The sequence below is a fragment of the Passer montanus genome, unplaced genomic scaffold (genome assembly GCF_014805655.1).
Source record: "Passer montanus isolate IOZ18808 unplaced genomic scaffold, ASM1480565v1 scaffold1, whole genome shotgun sequence".
Taxonomy (NCBI): domain Eukaryota; kingdom Metazoa; phylum Chordata; class Aves; order Passeriformes; family Passeridae; genus Passer; species Passer montanus.
Window position 1 is genome coordinate 19,465,161 of NW_024356504.1, and position 19,434 is coordinate 19,484,594.

The following is a 19,434-nucleotide window of genomic DNA, read 5'->3' on the forward strand; positions in this document are numbered from 1 at the left end:
GATGTTCCCTTTAGCTCCATGTCAGTTACTCTCCACTGGACCCAAAACTCCAGTCTTTCTGGATAAGTAGATGTCCAAAGAAAGCTTCCCCAGCACTTTCCACCTTGGCTCCAGACTCAGTGCTGGTGAGCCGTGAAGGTTTCTGGAGGAAATTCCAGACTGCCTTCACTCAGCCTGCAAAGAGCTGTTGTCCTGCCTGTGCAGCACTTGATGGCAAGTCCTCTAGGCATGCCTTGGAGCTGCAGAGTGCAGACCTCCAGGACCATCACACAGCCCCTAATGCACACCCTGCATGCAAAGCAGCACAGCTGTGCTTGTGCCAGCCAAGGGAACCAGCAAGCAGGGCTGGCTTATTACCCTGCTTTGGGATCCAGGCAGGGCAGAGCCCTGAAGCAATCACCTGAGCTGACACCCACTGATGTCTGATATTGCCCCACTATCCAAATCTCTCCTAATCTCTTCAGTTCCTGCAACATCCCTGTGAAGATGTTCCCTCTGGGAACAACACACATCTTTGCATCTGGAAGGTTCAGAGACATCTGCTGGAGTTCCTGGCCACGAAGAGGGGCCTTTTCTTTGGCTCAACAATGGAAAACCCTGGGATTTTGATACTGATCCATTCTCCTTTCAGCCATCCCAAACCAGAATGCTTAGCTGTATCCTGCATTGCCATAGTTCACCGTGCACCCCATCAAAAGATGTTGTTGCCAATGTGGATTCATACCATGACCAGCAGGTGTGAAAATCCAGAGAAAAATTTCTTCACTTTTCGTGCAAAATCAGGAGGATTTATCCCCCTGAGTTATCTGGAGGATAACTCAGACCCCATCCTGGAAACGGTTCTTGTGACTGCTGTGACTACAAGAGCTTCTGGTGCATTTACAATGAACACTGGTACAGATATTTCCTTTAAAAGATCCTTTGCTGCTTCCAGGTGGATTGTTAAATAAACTGCTGTCCATGCAGAATGAACGCCTGTGTCCCCCTCGAGTGTTTGACTGAGCAGGTTGCCAGTCAATGCAGCTGGAACACGATGAGGAACATCTGTTTGATGTTGCTTGATAAAACTTCCTGCCTTGGAGACTCTAAACACCAGCATCCAGCGTGGAAGAAACTGAATCAGCTGCTGTCTTGCTGCGTAAAGCATTTTTTCCATGCTAGGTCTATCCCAAAATTAGCCCCAACCAGTCCATGATAGCAAAGAAGACCCTTCTTCTTGCAGTGGGAAGTGACACACAGACCCATAAGCTCAAGCAGTTGAATGAATCATCCTTCTTCAAATAGACCCAGGGTACAAGCATCCACAGAAATAAGACCAATGGATCCCCCGGGATCTCAGTTCCTGCCATGCCTTTAATATGTCAAAAGGCACTCAGTGGAAGAAAATGCAGACATTCCCACCAGAGGCAGAAACTATTAGCTTGGGGGTGAGGTCTCAGCAACCATTTACTGTGGTTTTGTATCTGTGTCCTGTGCTCACCTGCTTGTAGAACAGCATCATCACATCTGAGCCTTCCTTTCACCCTGGCCAGGGCTATCAGCTCTGCAACAGGCTGTGGCTTGGGAGGCAGCTCTTGGGCAGAAGCACTGCTCAGCATATTCAGATTGTGGCATGTCTCAGGAGGTGTCCAGAGGCAGGATATTGAGTTGAAAAGACTGGGCACTAATGCAAAGTGATGAGATTGTAGAGCAGGAGATGGGGAATAGAGAATATTTGCTTTGTTATTTTTTCCATGCTGGAAGAGCAGCTTTGCCCCCTGAACCTCATCTCCCCCAGCTGCTGAGTCTCCCTGGAGCTGTGCTGCAGCTCTGCCCAGGGGCTGGAACTTATGGGAATCTTCTCCTTCTCCTGCAAGGGGGATTTCTTGAGAGGCATTGCAAAGACACACAAGCTCCTGTTACTTCTATGCACAAAGAAAAAGTACTTCGGGCTCTGTCAATAGGACTCCTGGTTCCATTTCTAAAAAAGATTCCTTTCCAATCGCAGTCCCCCTGCCCTCCTACCATAGCTCTCTTCTGCTTTAAAAAATGGAAAATATTCAGTTTGACTTCAACCCTACTAGGCAGTGTGTTTTGGTAAGTTACAACACAATTCCTTAAAAGATAATTTTTAACAAGTGAAGAAGGGCACAAAAGAGAAGAAGACACCATTTATTATGTGCTAAACATGGGACACTTCAGGAGAAGGCAGAAAGTTTTTAGTATCTGTAACCCAAGCTAGCCTCAAGTTCCCTCTGACAGAACAAATTACTTAATTACTGTTAGAGCTGGCCTAAACAAGGGCAAAATTTGACTCTACATAATAGTTTCAGCAGACATAAAGAGCTGGCAGTGTTGGAACAAGTTGATGACAGCACACGGATGGAGAGTTCACAGAACATCTCTACCCCAGCAGCTTGTGACACAGTCCCTTGCAAGCCCTTTCTCTCCTTGGGAATCTAAGTAATACAAATGCAAAAAATGCAAACTGGTCAATCACAAGAAGTCCAACCAGAGATGAAGAGCAGCAGCTCCAGTCCAATGTCTCTCTGTGGGCTCATCAAAGACCTTCCAGCAGATGGGATACCAAATGTGTGCCAGGAATTTCAAACACTCCTCAGGAAGTTCATCTAAATCATCACTAACCCATTTGCACTTAAAACAGAGCGAACCCTGGTGCCCAAATGTGACCCAGATAATGTTTCTGACGTGTTTACCTATTTGGATGGTATCCTTCAATTTCAATTCCATCTACTCACAGAAATCCAGGATTCATGCAGAGCCTGAAAAATACACAGATAATTGAATACCAGAGCATAATATGATGATAACAGTAAGAAAACACTGACTGCTGCACAGTAGTTTTACTTGAAAGGCAGTAGTTTAGGCAGAGCAATGTCTGCTACCAACTTGCAGCTCACATGCTTTTGCTACTTGGTTGATTGCTGCTGCTTTTTCTGTGTAAAAGGGGGAATTCATGACTGCTGCATCTGAGAATGAGCTGCAGAAGCTGCAGTTAACTGGGATATGGAATAGACTGTTGATCCCTCTGCAGAAACAAGAGCAATAAAAATGATGGTAACAGCAGAGTGGATTTGGTTGACTTGCATTCAGCCGTGCAGCTCTCAGTCCTAAAAGTGCCCTAAAATCCTCAGCAATTTCTGCAGCAACTTGCAACAGGATGAGCTCAAACCCGTGCGTGGCCAGGCAGTGACTCCTGCTCCCCAGCAGTGTGGGAGGTGGGAGAATGGACTTATTTTTAAGACAAGAATTTAGTCAAAACCGAATCACTGCAAAGTGCTCTTCAAAGGGCTGAAATCTCGGAGCCCTCTGAAAACATGGCATGCAAATCCCCAGTCCTTAGAAGGCAACTTCCACAGGGGATGTGCCAGCTCAGCCCTCGGCAAACCCCACTGGCAGTGTGATGTGCTGATAATGCATTGCCTCACCCTGCAAGGCCCAGATAAGCAGAGGTGCTGGCAGAGCTGCTAAAATTACTTATGAACTGCTGAAACTCAGCATTTCCCCCCCTCCTCAGACCCTGAATAAGTTGCTTTGCTTTCCATCTGACAAGGAGGAATGGCACATTCCCCTCGCGTGCTGTCAGGGCTGGTGGGAGTTGCTGTGGCTGTGGGGCCATGCTGTGGTGCTGGTGATGGTCACCACACTGTATCCATGGTTTTCTCTTGGGCTGTGGGGCTTTTTTCCCTCCCAGGCACTTCAGGCTGTGCTGCTGGCTTGGCTTGCTCTCTCTAGGGTTTTCCAATACAACAAGGTGGAAAGGACAGCAGAATATAGGAACAAGAAGGAAATAGGTGCAATGAAAGGGACTTGTTGAATAAGGTTGCATCTTCAGACAGAGGATGGCTGCAAAACTTGGTTTGTGTCATAGCTGCCCTTATCTGACATTAATAGCCCAGTGGCTGACAAAAGCATAAAGGGATGAGTACAGGTATTACCAGGCAAACCTACACCTGCTTTTGTCTGCCAGGGAAGTTTTGCTGCCCTGGTCGTGGCTCTGGAGGTACTGACCATAATTACACAATGACCCACAATATCCACCAGGTAGGGAGTAAAAAAACTCCACTCTCAAGCTGCTGTCCTGGGCAATGTGAGGGATTCCTGTGCTAACCTGTTCTAATCCTCAACCCTCCTTCGAGCTGTCTTTTCAAGGAAGGATGCAGAGCATCCCAGCTCATCTCACAAAGGAATAAACTAGCCTCCAGCAGAGGGGACAAGCCCTAAGTTTTGAGTTTTCTCCTTGTTTCAGGACAGCATTCCTCATCCAGCAAGTCAGCACAAGGATAGGTGCAGTGGTGACACCCACATGGAGCTGTGAGCTTGCCCACCAGCACTGTCCTGTCCCATCCTGCCCCTTCACCACCCTCATCTGTCCCTGGATCACAGCTGGAGTCACCTTTATGCTCAAATTCCAGCCCAGCAATTGGCAAATGGTGTTACATGGTCCATGAGCCCAGCCAGGTCTAATACAGCATTTCAGCTTAATTGGACTTAGCTTCTTGCCAAGGTGAAGCAGGTGCTTGGCTGCCTCAGGGACTGACTGAAAAATAAATAAATAACATGCAGCCAGGTAAGCCCCAACCACCAACTTTACTGATATTTCAGTGAAGTGGATCCAGAAATACACACATCATTTTCAGACATTGCTGAACATTTCAAAGACACTGAGAAAAACAAATTAAATAGTGCAAAGCCACTACTGTTTTATCTCTTCTACATTCCCCCATCCTCAGCTCAACATCTCTGGATGTAAATTGGTGTTAATGGCATTAAGATGCTGTCCATGACACCAGAAAGCAAGTGCTCCTGAAAGAGCTTGAGTTCAGAGTCTAATGGGGGTGTAGTTTTTGCCTCACCTGATATTTGCAGTGCTTCCAAAGCTCAGCAAGGGCAGAACATCTTCCTTGTCCTGTTGGGCTGGGTCCTGCTGGGCTTCAGGACCTCAGGGTTGGCTTGCCTGGTTTTTCAAACTTTAGTGCCAAACTTTCTTTGGGCAGTAACTTTCACATTTTGAGTTCCTCAGCTGAAAGACAAAAACAGGCAAGTGTCACACATCTCAAGGCACAGGAGAAATCAGCAAACTTACTTAAAAATATTTAAGTAAAATAAACTTCATCTTAATAATTTTTCCTCATAACACACTGTCATATTCTATGTGCAATTTTTCCATAACTCTTTTCTAATGGGTTGCATGAGAGCTTGGATGCAAATTAACCACGAGGAGATGGGAAAGATCCTCCAGGAATTGCTCTGCATGTGGAAATGAATTTCAGTTTAGCCACTTCAGAGCAATTTTTTTGTTTACTTTCCACTGACATGAAATCAGCCACGATTGCATTGCATGCGGGATTGGTTAGCCAGTTACATAATGCTCAATAAATCCAAGAGAAATAATATAAAACACATCACCCAGTCTGGGAAGAGGAACAGTAACTCAGTGTCACCAGCTCGCCAGGGCCAGGCATCAGTGAAGCATCTGATCCAGCGCTGGGGGATGCAGGGTTGTGCTGCTGCATGATAAATGTGATTAGGAAAAACGCTTGTGGCACGTGTGGAGGCCTTGAAGACAGGCAGATCGTGTGTGATGGTGGGGGTCTGTCAGGAGAGCTCAGAGCCTCGTGGGGAGGGCAGCTCAGCCCAGCTCCAGCGGGCTCTGCTGCTGTGTGAGGTGTTACCTCACCCCAGTGATGCTCCTCCGAGTGCTGCGTAAAATCACAGCGGCCCTGTAAACAGAAAGAGCAAGATTAGGGGATTAATTATTTACCACAGATTGTTTCTGCAGTGGCCTGTGGAGGAGAGAGAACGTTTCACTGGTGGTCCCTGGGGAGTGGGAAGGAAGGGAGGTGACCCAGGACGGGGCTGCCAGGCTAAACACAAAACAGTAGTGCTGATTTAAATTTAATTAAAAAAAAAAAAAAAAGTGGGGCTGTAGGAAGACTGAAGGTACCTCTGGCCCTGCAGTGCCAGCACTCTGGCTCTCCCAGGAAAGCTGTCCTGCCCACGAGTGCATTGCTCCAGGCACACACCACTGCTCTGCCTGGAGCAGCTCTTGACCTCCTTTCCCACATTTCCCCGCCTGCTCTGCTCCCCCGCTTTGCTTCTAGTCCCAGAGGAGACCTGCTGATGCCTTCACCCACGCCGTGGCTAACTTCCAGCAGAGGGAAAGCTGGGGATGAAGGGGTTAATTACTACAGGCGCAGCACAAGCCAAGTCTGTAAGTGACTCCCTATTGCTATTTCGAAAAGAGGCTGCCTGGAAAGGGAAAGGAAAAAAAAAAAAAAGAGAGGTTTACTTTACAACCATCATTATTTCATCTGCAGAGTTTATACAATGGAAAATAAAAGCCAGGGTACGTGAAGTCAAACCATTTCTGTTTCATTAATGGTATGGAAATCGTTTTGTTTTTATAGGGGAAAAACAAATGTGAACTTGATATGTGTGTGTGTGTGTGTGTGTGTGTGTGTGTGTGAGCATGCAACTCCCTTCATTGCAAAGGGCAGAGCAGTGAAATCCAGAAATAAAAAATGACTCAGAGGCCGTAGGACCTATGAGTCAGTTGAGCTGTTGTTGTTTTTAAACACAAGCGAGAGCACAATATGGCAAATAATTGCCCCTGCAGCCCCCCGCTGGCCCAGGCACAGGCTGCCCCTGCCAGCCCCAGCGCTGGGCACCAGCATCCCCACCCCAGGGACACAGAGGCTGGAGCAGGGCTTGTCCCAGCAGGAGAGGCTTTGGGGACAGAAAGTGGAATCTGTGAAAGAAGCTCGAGATCCGGTCAGAGTGGGTGGAGGAGACAAGTGGCTCCGAGGGCAGGTGGGGGAGTGCAGGGCCAGGCACTCTCCCCTGTCCCCACCCAGACATGAACTGACCAAAATCACAGAGAAACTGCTCTGGCCGAATTCTCCCTGCCGAGTGCCAGCATCTCCTCACTGGCCCCTGGCACTCCAGCTTGCCTGGGTGCTGCTGGCTTTGTTGGGCACAACCCTGGGCTTCCTCAGTACAAAACACCCCCACGGCCCAAAGGCAGAGACATTGTGCTGATGCACAGAAAACTTGTGAAAGGCACCTGAGAAATACCGGAGATTACCAAAGCAGAAGGACGGACAGCAGTCTGCAGAGCTGGTCCCTCCCCTGGGTGAAGTTAGATCATGATGTAATTTAAGCATCTGAAAGAGACTGGAGAAGCCTGCTGTTATGATCCATACCCAATTTACTTTGTTATGGGACTAAGCAGTATTTGCTAAACACTGAATTTAAAGGGATATTTTCACAAAGGGAAAGTAAGTGGTAGAATAAGTCAGTTACCAGCCCGTTTGAAGAAGGTCCAAGCAAACCAGAAATGCATACTGCAGTGCCTCCTGGCACTGGAAGAACTGGTGTCTAACACGATCAAAATCAGTCCCTTTTTATGCACCAGGAAACATTTCTGGCTCATTCCTTGCTCCATACTTACTCTGCCAAATGCAGTATTTATTATGCAGGACCATGTGGGACCACATACCTGAGGGTGGAGCCCGGGTTGGTCCCCTGATCTGAATGCAGCACTGATGGATTTCCTGGGAGAGCCAGTGCCTTGTGCCTTGCAGAGGCAAAAACTGGGATATTAAGATTTTCCAGCTCCATTTGGTCTGTTCTACCTCTCCTACAAAGATAAAGATACAGTGTAAAACACAGGGATGGAGAAGAGCAGCCTGACACCAAAAACCTCTTTGGTTCAGCAGCTGAAAGCAGCAGCAGCAGCAGACCCCACCACTGGAGAACAGGAATCTGCTGGAGGAAACCAAGCTGCATCCAAAATAGAAGTACAACACTTTGAGGTCTGGTTCTGGGGAGATTCTGCAGCACAGCAGGATGCTGCAACAAGATCAGGCAAGACTGCAAGAAATCTGCAAGAAATCTGGGATCATTGTTACACGGGTCATACTGAACAGCTTCCATGGGAACTTCTGGCCTGGCACAGAATCTCCTGGAAATCAGGGCACAGGAATTACCCCGATGCCCATCTGTGGCACTGGTTGTTGCATGGTGGAGGAGGCAGCTCAGGAGTAACCTGGTGATGGGGAGCACCTGGTGCTCTCACATGGGTCAGCGAGAGAGCAGAGCCCATCAGCTCTGCTGCTGGATTAATCTTAAAAACAAGTACTGCATATAAAAGGGAAGGAATTTGTTTGTTCTCATAATAATTTTATGAGAGGCTCTGTTATTGCATGCTTGTGTCATTGAGCATGGATAAAAGCCCAAAGCACAGCCTAATCCTAACCTTGGCAGCAGGCGCAGGACTCACTGTGGAGCCCAGGCTCACCCAGGTGGGAAAGCAGGTCCCAGGGCAGGCTGTGTTTCCATCAGGGCACCTATCAGGGGGCTTTCAGGAAGAACAGGGCTGCAGGTTGAGTTGGAGCTGCTCCGCAGTCCTGTGTGTGAGTGCACTGCTCATTAGAGAAAGCAAAGAGCATCTCAGCTAATCTCCCTGGCCTTAGTCTGTCCCAGTGTGAAGCCTGGGGATTACAGGTTGACTGGCTTGCATGGAAAAGATGATGCAGGGGCCCCCAGAGCCACTACAGTAACAGCAAGCTGGGCAGCCCTCTGTGACTGCTGAAATAGTGTCAGCCCCATCCTGGGGTGCTTGGAGACATGCAGAAAAGAGGGGATAGGCTTCACTGTAGAACATTTACAACCTAAAAATTAATACATTTTCTTTGTCCTTGAGAAATAGAAGCAATGTTAGGGCAATTATCACTGCAAGACAGAACACGATCTGAAGGTCCTATAATGGATGCCCTGTGTAACAAAAGCCTTGGTCTCTTTCCCCCTTGGGAAGGCAAGAGCTGGGAACAGGGATAAGTGCCCTAACATCTCACTCCAAACACATTCCCTTAAGCCCATCTTGGTGTTTAGCTGTCCCACAGCACCATGCCAGGGAGAATACTTGGGAACTGAAAGTGTTCATTCTGCCCCTCAGTGAAAATGCATTTCCTGCCCTTGCTTGGGCTATGAGGAGCTTTCTCCTTGCCTTAACAAACATGCTGTGCCTGCACCCCCAAGCACCCCCAGCTTGCTCCTTAGTGGTTCCTCCTCCTTGGGGACCACAGTGTGGGGAAAACTGGAGCCAGAGTGAGGAGCTGGGTGACCCACCTGCTCTCTGGGGCTGCAGTGGCAGAGATGGCCTCACAAAATCCCCCTCCCTCTTCTCACAGGTGCAGTCCCTGCTGGCAGCAAGCTCATCTGCTGGGGTGGCTGATTCTGTGACAGCAGCGATGGGACTGGGGTGGAATTCTCTCGGAGAGCTGTTTTCAATGACTCCTGGGTGGGTTATTGACTACAGCAGTGGTGTTTCCACGGGCTTTGCAGGTGGCCAAGCAGAGGTTGTGGATGCCCTGTGGGCAATGAGAGCCTGGAAGGCTGGAAGACATTTTTTCCTGCATGCCCCAACATGCAGAAAAAAATATCCTGATGTCCTTGGGTGGTGGTGTCACCCCTGCTGCTATTGCAGGAGAGACACAGGCACTTCTGGCATCATTTTTCCATTATTCCCTGACTTGAAAATCATCTCGTATTCTCTCAGTAACCTCTCTGGGGTCCCAGTTATAGATACCAGAAGATTTGATCCTGCTCTCGTGCTCAGGAGAACAAGCCTTCCTATTGATGGGAAGCCAAGCTTGCTGTGAGCCCACCTATCACTGACTTCAAACCATCTTTCCAACTGTCCTTCCACAATAACTTTGACTAACTGTACTATTTATTGGCTCACATCACATCCTTATGGCTTCAATTTATTTTTGGAAAACTCAACCCACATTTAATTAGTTTATAGTTTGTTCCAAGTTTTGCTTATCCAGCTCTTTTTTTTCCTAACTTTTTTTTTTTTTTGAAGTTTGTATTTTGATGTTTAGCATTTGCCTTGGCAACATCTGGAACCCGTTTATGGAAGTGTATTGTTACTTTTACTGCTTGTGCAGCTTTATTAAATCATCTGACTATTAATATTGAAAGTGTTCATCTGGGTCTAATCATGGCCAAGATGAGTGATGTGGCAGTTAAATTGTACCTACGAGTTAATGGTTCAAGGACACACAGTCCTGAAGAACCTTGCAGTGGGCTTTGGGCTCTTCTTTTTAGCTTCCTAGCACAAGAAGGAGGGGGGGGGGGAGAAAAAAGAGATATCCCTGCTCTTTCTTGCAGAGCAGATAACAGAATCACAGCCTGAGTTAGTTTAGAACAATTTGTCTCCAAAGAATTTTGTCCAGTTACTGCTGTATTTCTGGCTCTAGTTTCCATATTTAACTCCTTCATCTGTCCTGGCTTCCCCTCTGCACAGCACAGCCAAGCCAAGATCCCCAGCACACACACCAGTGCACTGCGGGCGAGTCTGACGTTCTGCCCTCAGATCTCAAGCAAACCCTAGATATAAATAAGTAAATAACATACCTGGTGGCTATAAATATATAAATAACCAGCCTCATCCTGCACCAGCAACATCCACGACCTGGATTTGTAATTTTGTGACTCCTCTGCAGAGCCTGCAGGTGTCCCTGGGGTGGTGGTGCTGGGCCAGTCCCACAGCAGCCTGCTGTGAGCACAGCAAGAGCTGTGGGTGGGTTGAGCTGGAGGGGTGGAAGAGGAACTGTGGCAGTGACACCACCAGAGCACAGGCCTGCGCGTGGTAGGGCTTGGGTTTGGGGTGACAAACCAATTTGCCTTCAAATCTCTGTTCCCATGAAATTACCCAAATGGAGTCTGTAGGGTGCGGTGGCTATTGGTCTGTAGGTTGCTGCACACAAGTGCTGGGTTGATTTCTGTTCCACACCCAAAATTCTCATCCTCCAGTGGAGTTTTGCCTCAGATTCTACAAGCCCTGCTCTGGCAGAGCAAGGCAGAGAGGTGAGGGTAGCTCATGCTGGCTGCAGGTGCTGCAAATCCCAGCTGAAGCCATGGTTGTGGTGGCTCACCCTTGGATGGATGTGGGTAACTGGATCTCTTGAGGTCACCCACAAAATCTCAGGGTGTCCCAGCAGGGCCAGAGCGGCCTCATGGATGGGGGGATGCTGAGCAAGAGGCTGTGGGCAACATCTTCACCTACCCTGCTCCCCCAAAACCTGGCACAACACAATCCCTGCTGAGCTGCATTTTAAGCCTGGCATGGGTCATTTAAGCCAAAATTTCCTCCTTCCAGCTTCAGATCCAACAGTCTTTTCCTCTGCACCCAGGTCTTCCCCCACCATTAACCTTGGCCCTAAATACAAGGCCATGGGAGCTTGTAAATGGTTTATTTCTGTGTGGGAGCCTTCCAGCAGTTCTTTATGACTGTTGCAGGGAGGGGGTCTGGGCTGGTGAGGGAAGCAGAGCAGGCATGTGGGATGCTGTCAGAGCAGGCTGCATGCCCCGGATTTGGGGAGCAGGGAAGTTAAAAACCCCTTTTTGCTGTTGGGACAGGGTCCATGGGCTCAGCTGTGAACACAGGCGGGTCACAGAGGTGACCACCAAGAACACAGGAGTTCCTGCATGTCCCTGACAGACCTGGGGGTGCCCATGGCTCTGCTGGGTCAGCAGGGCCCTGCTTGCAGGGGCTGAGGCTCCCCAAGCCACAGTCAGGAATCTTGCAATTTTTTATTTTTTTTTTCTTCAGACTTACAGCTGGTGGTGGAAAACTCTGTGAGGGCTGTGGCAGCACAGTGAGCTATGACTGGGGCTGAGAGTACCCAGCACTGCTGGGTGGTTCAGGGACATGGCAGATAGAGAATCATGGATGGCCCAAAGCGTAAAAAAATTAGCTGTTGTAGTTCAGGTTCATACCCAAACACTTTGGAGTGCATATATTTAAGTTTAGGGGGGAAAAAAAGTATAAATAAATATTTCTACATAAGCCACTCAGTGGCATTTTTTAAACACATTTAGCAGCCTTAAGACAGGAAGTTTAAATTTAGCTGGGATTTATCCCTTAACCAAGCATAGTTCATGCACTCTTTCTATAAAAATAGAGATAATGTTATGCCTGTGAGATACAGGCAGAGCAGCTCCCCACAGTTATTCCTGCTGCTGGGGCAGACCTGGGGCTCACGGGGTGGGAGAATACTTCGTGCTGGGATGGGCACGGTGGGCAGTGGAGCCCTGGAAGGAGCAGCCCCGGTTGCCCAGAGCTTGGGAAGGCTCAGCACAGACACCTGGGGAGTGGGCAGCAAACACCTTTCCCAGCTTGGCCTCGTTGAATAGGAAGGGGGAAGACGAGGAGGCAGCGGGAGAGGTGGGAGCTGTCCCAGCCTGGCCGTACATCCCTCCCCTGCACCTCTCCTCCTGCTGAGAGGGGAATAAATGAACTCTTCAGGCACACAGAGATGTCCCTTTTCCAGCACCGAAGGTACTCGGGATGAGGGGAAGTGCCAGTTTGAGCCTGGGTTGTAGAGGAAGAAGTAAATTTCCCCTTGATGATAAACGGTACGGGAAAAGCAGAGGGAAAACGTGATTCTCCGCGGTTTCCCAGGCTTTTGTCCCGCAGCATTCTCCCACCTCCTCGAGGCTTTGGGATAACACAAAGCACTACTGACTGGGCAGCGGAAAGCCAGACAAAGGCTTAAAAAAAAAAAAAACAAAAAAACGCACGGAGCAGTGGGGTCAGCGGAGGCTCCCGGCTGTGTGACTCTCTGGGATTGTTTCTGGGTGGTGGTTGTTTTTCCCCTCGCTCACCTGCAGCCCCTGTGCTCCGCAGCCTGCGGGGCCGGCGCCCGCCGCAGCCTCAAGACCAACCTGTGCAAGTGGTGCGACTCCACAGCCCCGGCCTGCGAGGAGAGCGTGTGCTACAGCAACTGCAACCTCAACTCCTACTGCGAGGACCCCTACGAGATCTGCGTGGCGATATGGTGAGAGGAAACCCCCTCTCCGAGGGGGGACAGGGATGTGTGTGCCCCATGTGCGTACCCCTGTGCCTGTGTTATTGCCTACTGCAGTAATTCAGGACTTTCTCTTCCTCTTTCCATTACAATTAAAATTACAATGCACAGTAAAAAAAAAAAGCAAAAAAAAAAAATCATTTGGTCTGCCCTGTAATTAGTACCAGTTTATTTTCTAAATAAATTCAGCTTTTTGAGTGTCTGACACAAAGTGGGGCAAGTTTGCTGCAGGGCCTATAAACTCCCAAAACCTCTGAATGTAGCTTTACAAGCTGAACCCAAGGGCAAAGCAGCAACCCTGACCTCCAAACCTATGATGTCCTCTTGCATCAGGGGTGAGTGAAACCTCAGTTCACATGCAGGGGTGCAGCCAGGATCAGTCCCCATCCAGCACATGGACAACTGAGCTGGCACCACACTGGGGTTAACCCACTGGGTTTAACCCACTTCTTTCCTATCCCATGGAAAAAGTCCTTTTCTGCTCCTGTGAGAGGTGCCTGGACAGGAAACACGATCTTGCATTTCAGGCCAAGCACACCCTGCATGGTTTGGCCCGGAAGAGTGCCTCCCCCAGCTTTTTGGGCCCCGTGAGCAAGACTAAAAAAGCATCCATTTTGGGTCTGCCCAGAGTGATTTTCCTCCACTTTCCCTTTTAATTTGGCTGCCAAAGTGAAAGTCAGCCAAGCACTTATCGCTAGGCTTTATCTCAACCTGCTAATTAGCGTGAATGCTGTATGCCAGCTTTCAGTAGGAGTTTGCCTCAACCTAATTGTTGCATTATGGACTTTTAAAAAGCAAAACACAACAAGAAACCCAAACAAACAAATAACAAAATCCACCCCCTGCCCCAAATTCCCCTACGCACACATGGAGAAGCCACTTTAAATCCTGGCTAGGCAATCCAGTGTGTCACTGGGTTTTTCCCATTTACAGGAAAAAGCAAGGCCCCTGCAGCAGGAATCCCCATGCCAGGGAAGCAATCCCACTGCACAGGATGGAGCTGCATCCTGCAATGTGGATTGGATGGGATAAGGCAGCTACACAGTCACAAATACCCTGCCAACCCCTCCCAGCACCTCCCGTCCCATTCTAAGATTCAGCCAGAGAATAAGATCACCTCCAGGCCAGCCTTGCTGCCTGCTGCTCACTTGCAGAGGCATTTGTGGATCATCCAAACTTGTCCTGAGTGGGTATCTCAGTCACAGCAGCAGCTTTGGCCTCACATTCACGTGCTCCAGGGCCCAGCCTTAGCAGAAGGGATCTCACCCTCATAGGACTCCTCATCCTCATTTGACAGGGAGCTCCTCTGTCAAATTACCTGATAGCCACAAAAAAAAAGAAAAAAAAAGTAGGGAGTGCTGAAACTGGGGCACTTCACCAGGGAGAGGGTGATGAATTTAGGTTCTTTCCTTGGCTTTTATGTCTGACTTCCCAGCTGACCTGAAAGACATGGTGACATCTCTCCATTCCTTCACTCTCAGGTTTGCACCTCCAGGTCAGGAGGCAGAGGCTGCTCCTGGAAAAGTAATGAATGGTTGTCATTTCTTTTAATGCACCCAGGAGTAGCTGCAGTGCTGTACTCTGTGCAGGGCCAGTCGTGCCCATCGCTGGTCCTATAAGTACGTGCAAGTGGAATGACACCACAGCCACTGCAGATAGTCATTCCCTACACAGCTTGAAAGAAATTATCTTAGGACCGGGTTTAAGGTGACACAAGGGCCAAGCTGCCAGGCTAACTCTGTATGGGTTCACTTGTCACTTGCAGGAGACAGGACAACGAGAGCATCAGGATCAGCACGCTGTGCCACAACCCCCAGCGCCCCATTGAAAACCTCATGGTCCCCAACTACAACACCTCGCGCTGCATCATGAGCCACCAGCCCAGCGAGGACGGCGTCATCTACGTCTGTGGCTGTGTGGATGAGCAGGAGTGCAACGACAAACTCATCTTTGAAAACCACACCAATGGTGAGTGCTTTTGTTAATGCTGTTCATGGGGGAGCAGCACCAATGACAAATCCCCTGTATTTCCTGCGGAGTAGGAGGTGCAGTGGCAGAGGAAGCTCTTTTGCCATCTTCTTTCACCTCCCTATATAAAAGCCAGCTGAAATCTCTACCCCATTACTGAGCCCAGCATTTTGTCTGTGGCCAAGGCATTCCTCACAGAAATACCTTCAGCCTTTGTCTGGAAACATCAGGTGATGGAAAACCCACCGTATCTCTCAGTGGGCTGTGCCTTCAGCACAGGTTGAATCAGATGGGGAACCCAGGGGCTGGTGTAACGTAATGGGAGTCAAAAGCTCTGAAAGCTTTAAATAAATCACGTTGCAGCAAATCCTGCCCCAGAACACACCCACAGGAACTGCTGGCATCCCTCATGGCTGTAACCAAAGAGCTGGAGATGCTGGGTGCAGGGCTGGGCACACAGGAATGCCTCCCCTGGGAATTCCTGCAGCAGTGTTTCTCCCGGGAAGGGACAGCTGGAGCCACCCCAGTGCTGAGCACACACACGAGCGTGGCTTGGCTGCTGCTGCACATGGCTGGAGATCCAACGGGAGCTGTAAATCCACAGGAGGGAAAACTAAGAGGCAACTCATTTCTATACCTCAGGAGGGTCGTATGCTTTGGAAATATTTCCAACCAGAACCTTTGGGGGCTTGTCTAAACCTCCCCAGTCCCAAGTGGACCAGGTTTATCCAAGTGTCCATCAACAATCCAACCTGTAACAAAAGCAAAATGAAATGCCTCAAATTTTCCATAATCACACAAGGAGATACTGAAAATGAGCCTAAGCAGAACCTGTGAGCCAGTGGTATAGCTTCTCCTGCAATATAAGGAAAAAAGAAAAACATCACATGAAATGCAAATTCTCTGAACAAACAAGCCACTTAAATGGAGGCAAGTGATGCTAAATTTGGCGGTTCTTTGCTGCTTCCCCAGCCAAACATAACAGGTACACACACTTCTAGGGAGAGACAGTCAAATCCCAAAGCTGGTGCCGGGATATGCAATTTCACACAAAAATGACAAGTGGCTCATTGGAAATGCCACCCCCAGCAAAGGCTCCATAACCAGCCTCCTCCTGTCAGCCGGCGCGGAAAGCGCTGGAAGTGGGAGCAAGACCAGTGCAGCCCATACCTCTCCTCTTAGGTATGGGCCAGGGGCCAGCCTAGGCAAACCCCAGGCTCACAGACCCCATTCTTTACATCCTTTCCTTCTGCTTTAAGGGATCATTTGCATTCAAAATATTAAATTATTGTCACGTTCAATGGTCTAGACAACTCCTGAGCAGAGAAACAAGCACTTCTCGTCTGCTGAAGCAGACAGATTTTTTTTCCTGTTTCTTGATTCCTTAAGCTTTGCTTTCAGGTCTGGGCTGCTGGGTGGCATTGCCCTTGCACTAGGGATGCAGGGGACTCCATCAGAGCCCAGACACCATGCTAATGAGCACACAGAGTCATCATTTCCTAAAGCTGTGCACACAGAAGTCCAGGTGAGACCTCAGGAAGATGCTGGGTAGGGTGGAGCATGGCAAGTGCTTTCCACCTGTGCTCCATATCCCCTCAGCAGGGATGGACAGACCCATGCAGCAATGCTCAGCAAGGTGTGGGTTTACAGACCTGTGGTTGCTGCCAGATCAACTACATTTGCTCTCCATAGAAGGGTCTAAGCCCTGCTGCAGCCCCTGTGTATCAAAAGACTTCCATCAGGAAGGGGCATCCTCATGCAGGAATTTCCTGAAGTTGTGTTAACTTCCCCTTTTCGGGACTTGTGCACGCAACTCCCTTAAAAAGATCTTCTCTTTCTTCAGAGTTTCAAAGATGGGATCCAAAGCATCGGGTAAATCCATTAAAGCAGTAGGTGATATCCAAGCCCAATACTTTCCAAAATAAACATATTCCTGAGTTAGTTATTGATTTATATCAGTTTGGGTTGATCTTGTGGTTTAAACCTGATGCCTATTTTAGAAACGCTTTCACAGCCTTGCAGAAATTAGCTGCAGCACATTTTTTTGAAATTTGCCAAGGAAAATAGCTAAATGCTCTGTTTTTCCAGAACCTGAATTATGATCTGCACACACTGAGGTCAAGCAGCGAGAGTTTTGCTTATGGAATGATTCTTATCCCTCTTCCCCTGGGTTATTATACTTGGCAGAAAAACCTCTGAGTAAGATTTTACTTGAATATCTCTACTGAAGTCAGCATGTTTATTCCAGGAATCATGAACATCAAAGAATCAGACAATTATATGTTGTGTGAGGGTTATGGCTTTGTGTGTGTGTCCTCCCCCTCTCAATCTGAAGGCCAACAGGGGTTTTAAAAGAAATGAAACAAATGCAGCCATGCCCTGGTGATTGTTGGGGTTGCTCCTGTAAGGAGGAGGGAGATGCCAGCACTGGCAGACAAAATTGCTGAAATGATGCTCCTGTGTGCTAATTATCCTGCAAAGCATCCCAGCACTCCCCTGAGCTGGGTGGTCCTGCACACTGCTACCTCCAGCATCACTCCTGACTCTCTGTGTACCACAGGGGTCCAGCAAAGCTCCAGCCCCAAGCCCTCTCAGAGATTTGCTTTGTTTGAGCCTTGTCTCAGATTTATCATTGTTATTTCCAGCCAAGCTCCCTTTGCCACAAGCGCAAGCAGTGCTTGGGACCCCCCCAAAATGCCCTTTGCAGTCTCTTGTGCCACACTGTCCCATCCAAGTGATGCTGGCCTGTGTATTCCATTGATAAATGGAGCTAAATTTGAGACCAAAACCAGTCACCCCCCTTGCTAAGTGCTTACGTCTGGGCTCTGTGTGGGGATGAGCCCTTGTGCGGCCCCGGGAAGGGCTGCGCTCCATTAACAGCTTTGCATATTTTCCTCCTCCGCGCGATGAAAACGAGCTGTGGCAGACCCGCAGCAGCAGCACCTCGCCTTTGCTTTCCTCCCCTCAGGCTACTCCATGCTGCAGAGCAAAGAGGTGATCCCAGTGGCTGCCATCAGCCTGCTGCCCCCGCTGCTGGTGGCGGTGATGGTCACGGTGATATTTTACCTCTGCCGCACGCAGAGGCGACGCAAGCGAGCCAAGGCGTGGGGTGGCAAACAGGGACAGCCGCCGGTGCTGCCGGAGCAGGGGAAGGCAGGCGAGCGGGAGGAGAAGCTGTCCGTGCTGATGGATGAGAGCCCAGCCAGCAGCAGCCGCCCCGCTGAGCTGCTGCCCATCGAGCTGGACGAGATGGTGGGCAAGGGGCAGTTCGCCGAGGTGTGGAGGGCCAAGCTGAGCCACAGCCGCTCGGGGCAGTACGAGACTGTGGCCGTGAAGATCTTCCCCTGCGAGGAATACTCCTCCTGGAAGAACGAGAGCCAGATCTTCACCGACACCAGCCTCAGGCACGACAGCGTCCTGCAGTTCCTCACTGCCGAGGACCGGGGCACGGGGCCCCGCCGGGAGTACTGGCTCATCACCGCCTACCACAGCCGGGGCAACCTCAAGGACTACCTGTCCCACCACGTGCTGAGCTGGATGGACCTGCAGAAGATGGCCGGGTCGCTGGTGAGCGGGGTGGCCCACCTTCACAGCGACTACACGGCCTGCGGCCGCCCGAAAATCCCCATCGCCCACCGCGACATCAAGAGCACCAACGTGCTGGTGAAGAGCGAGCAGGAGTGCGTGCTCTGCGACTTTGGCATCGCCATACGCCTCGACCCCTCCCTCACCGTGGATGACTTTGCCAACAGCGGGCAGGCAAGTGTGACCCACCAGCCCTCCCTGGAGGAGCCTTTGCCAGCCACCCCCGTGTCCTGTGGCCAAAGTCCTCGCCCACCCCTGCTAATGCCTCTCTCCTCTCTGCGGCCAGGTGGGCACCGCCAGGTACATGGCCCCAGAGGTGCTGGAGTCCAGAGTGAACCTGGAAGACCTGGAGTCTTTCAAGCAGATGGATGTCTACTCCATGGCCCTTGTTTTGTGGGAAATGGCCTCCAGATGTGAAGTGGTAGGAGGTAGGAGCATCACAACCAGGTTGCTGTGTGCCTTTTTGCTCCCTTACTCCCACATCCCAACTGATGGCACAAGACGTGACTTGGGGTGGTCCAGGGCTCTGCAGGGCTGCCAAGAGTTGGTGATAGATTCCCCTGCTCTGTGTGCCATGGCTTAAGGGGGGTGGCTCAGTGGTCAAGTAGGACAGGACCCACGGGGATATCTAGTCCAGCCCCTGCTCAAAGCTGATGAGCTGCCAAGTCCCATGGAGCATGTGCTGGTGATGCAAAGCAAACCAAGCAGGAAAAGCCAAAGGTGCCTTCTGCTCCTCAACCATTTTTACCTTGAGAAAACACCAGAGAGGCTTATGTTGTAATGGGGACTCACAACCCCCAGCCTCTGACAGGATAACACACTCTGTCACTTCCCAGAGCCAGCCATCCTGGCATCTACAATTGTGTGTAGCAAAATATTTCATTAACTGCCCTGCAGTTAGCCCCTGCCTGCTCCCATTCACCTTCCTTCCCTGTCCCACCTACTCACAATACAAGCCCATAGAACTGCAGGAACCCTCAACCCTTGGCCACAAAGCTGC

The 19,434-nt window shown here is 49.7% G+C and overlaps 1 protein-coding gene and 2 long non-coding RNA genes across 4 annotated transcripts in view; 1 reads left to right on the top strand and 2 right to left on the bottom strand.

The window, feature by feature from the left end:
* The window catches only part of LOC120498661 (TGF-beta receptor type-2-like), a 34,397-nt gene that overhangs the window by 6,200 nt on the left and 8,763 nt on the right, over positions 1-19,434 (top strand). Inside the window, exons 2-5 of the mRNA XM_039701705.1 lie at positions 12,701-12,851; positions 14,647-14,849; positions 17,818-18,608; positions 18,721-18,862. Of these exons, the coding sequence (XP_039557639.1) occupies positions 12,701-12,851; positions 14,647-14,849; positions 17,818-18,608; positions 18,721-18,862 (1,287 nt within the window). The remainder of the gene's footprint in view (positions 1-12,700; positions 12,852-14,646; positions 14,850-17,817; positions 18,609-18,720; positions 18,863-19,434) is intronic.
* On the bottom strand, positions 1,417-7,074 carry LOC120498731. 2 transcript variants are annotated; one of them, XR_005626732.1, is made up of 4 exons: positions 5,948-7,074; positions 5,410-5,723; positions 4,857-5,023; positions 1,417-2,762 (listed from the first exon to the last, which is right to left on the bottom strand). It is a non-coding gene; the product is annotated as an uncharacterized LOC120498731 (long non-coding RNA). The 2 variants fall into 2 exon arrangements; XR_005626722.1 differs by having other exon boundaries at positions 4,857-5,723.
* Positions 7,125-14,610, bottom strand: LOC120498791. Its single transcript, XR_005626754.1, has 4 exons — positions 14,322-14,610; positions 13,999-14,199; positions 7,502-7,642; positions 7,125-7,176 (listed from the first exon to the last, which is right to left on the bottom strand). It is a non-coding gene; the product is annotated as an uncharacterized LOC120498791 (long non-coding RNA).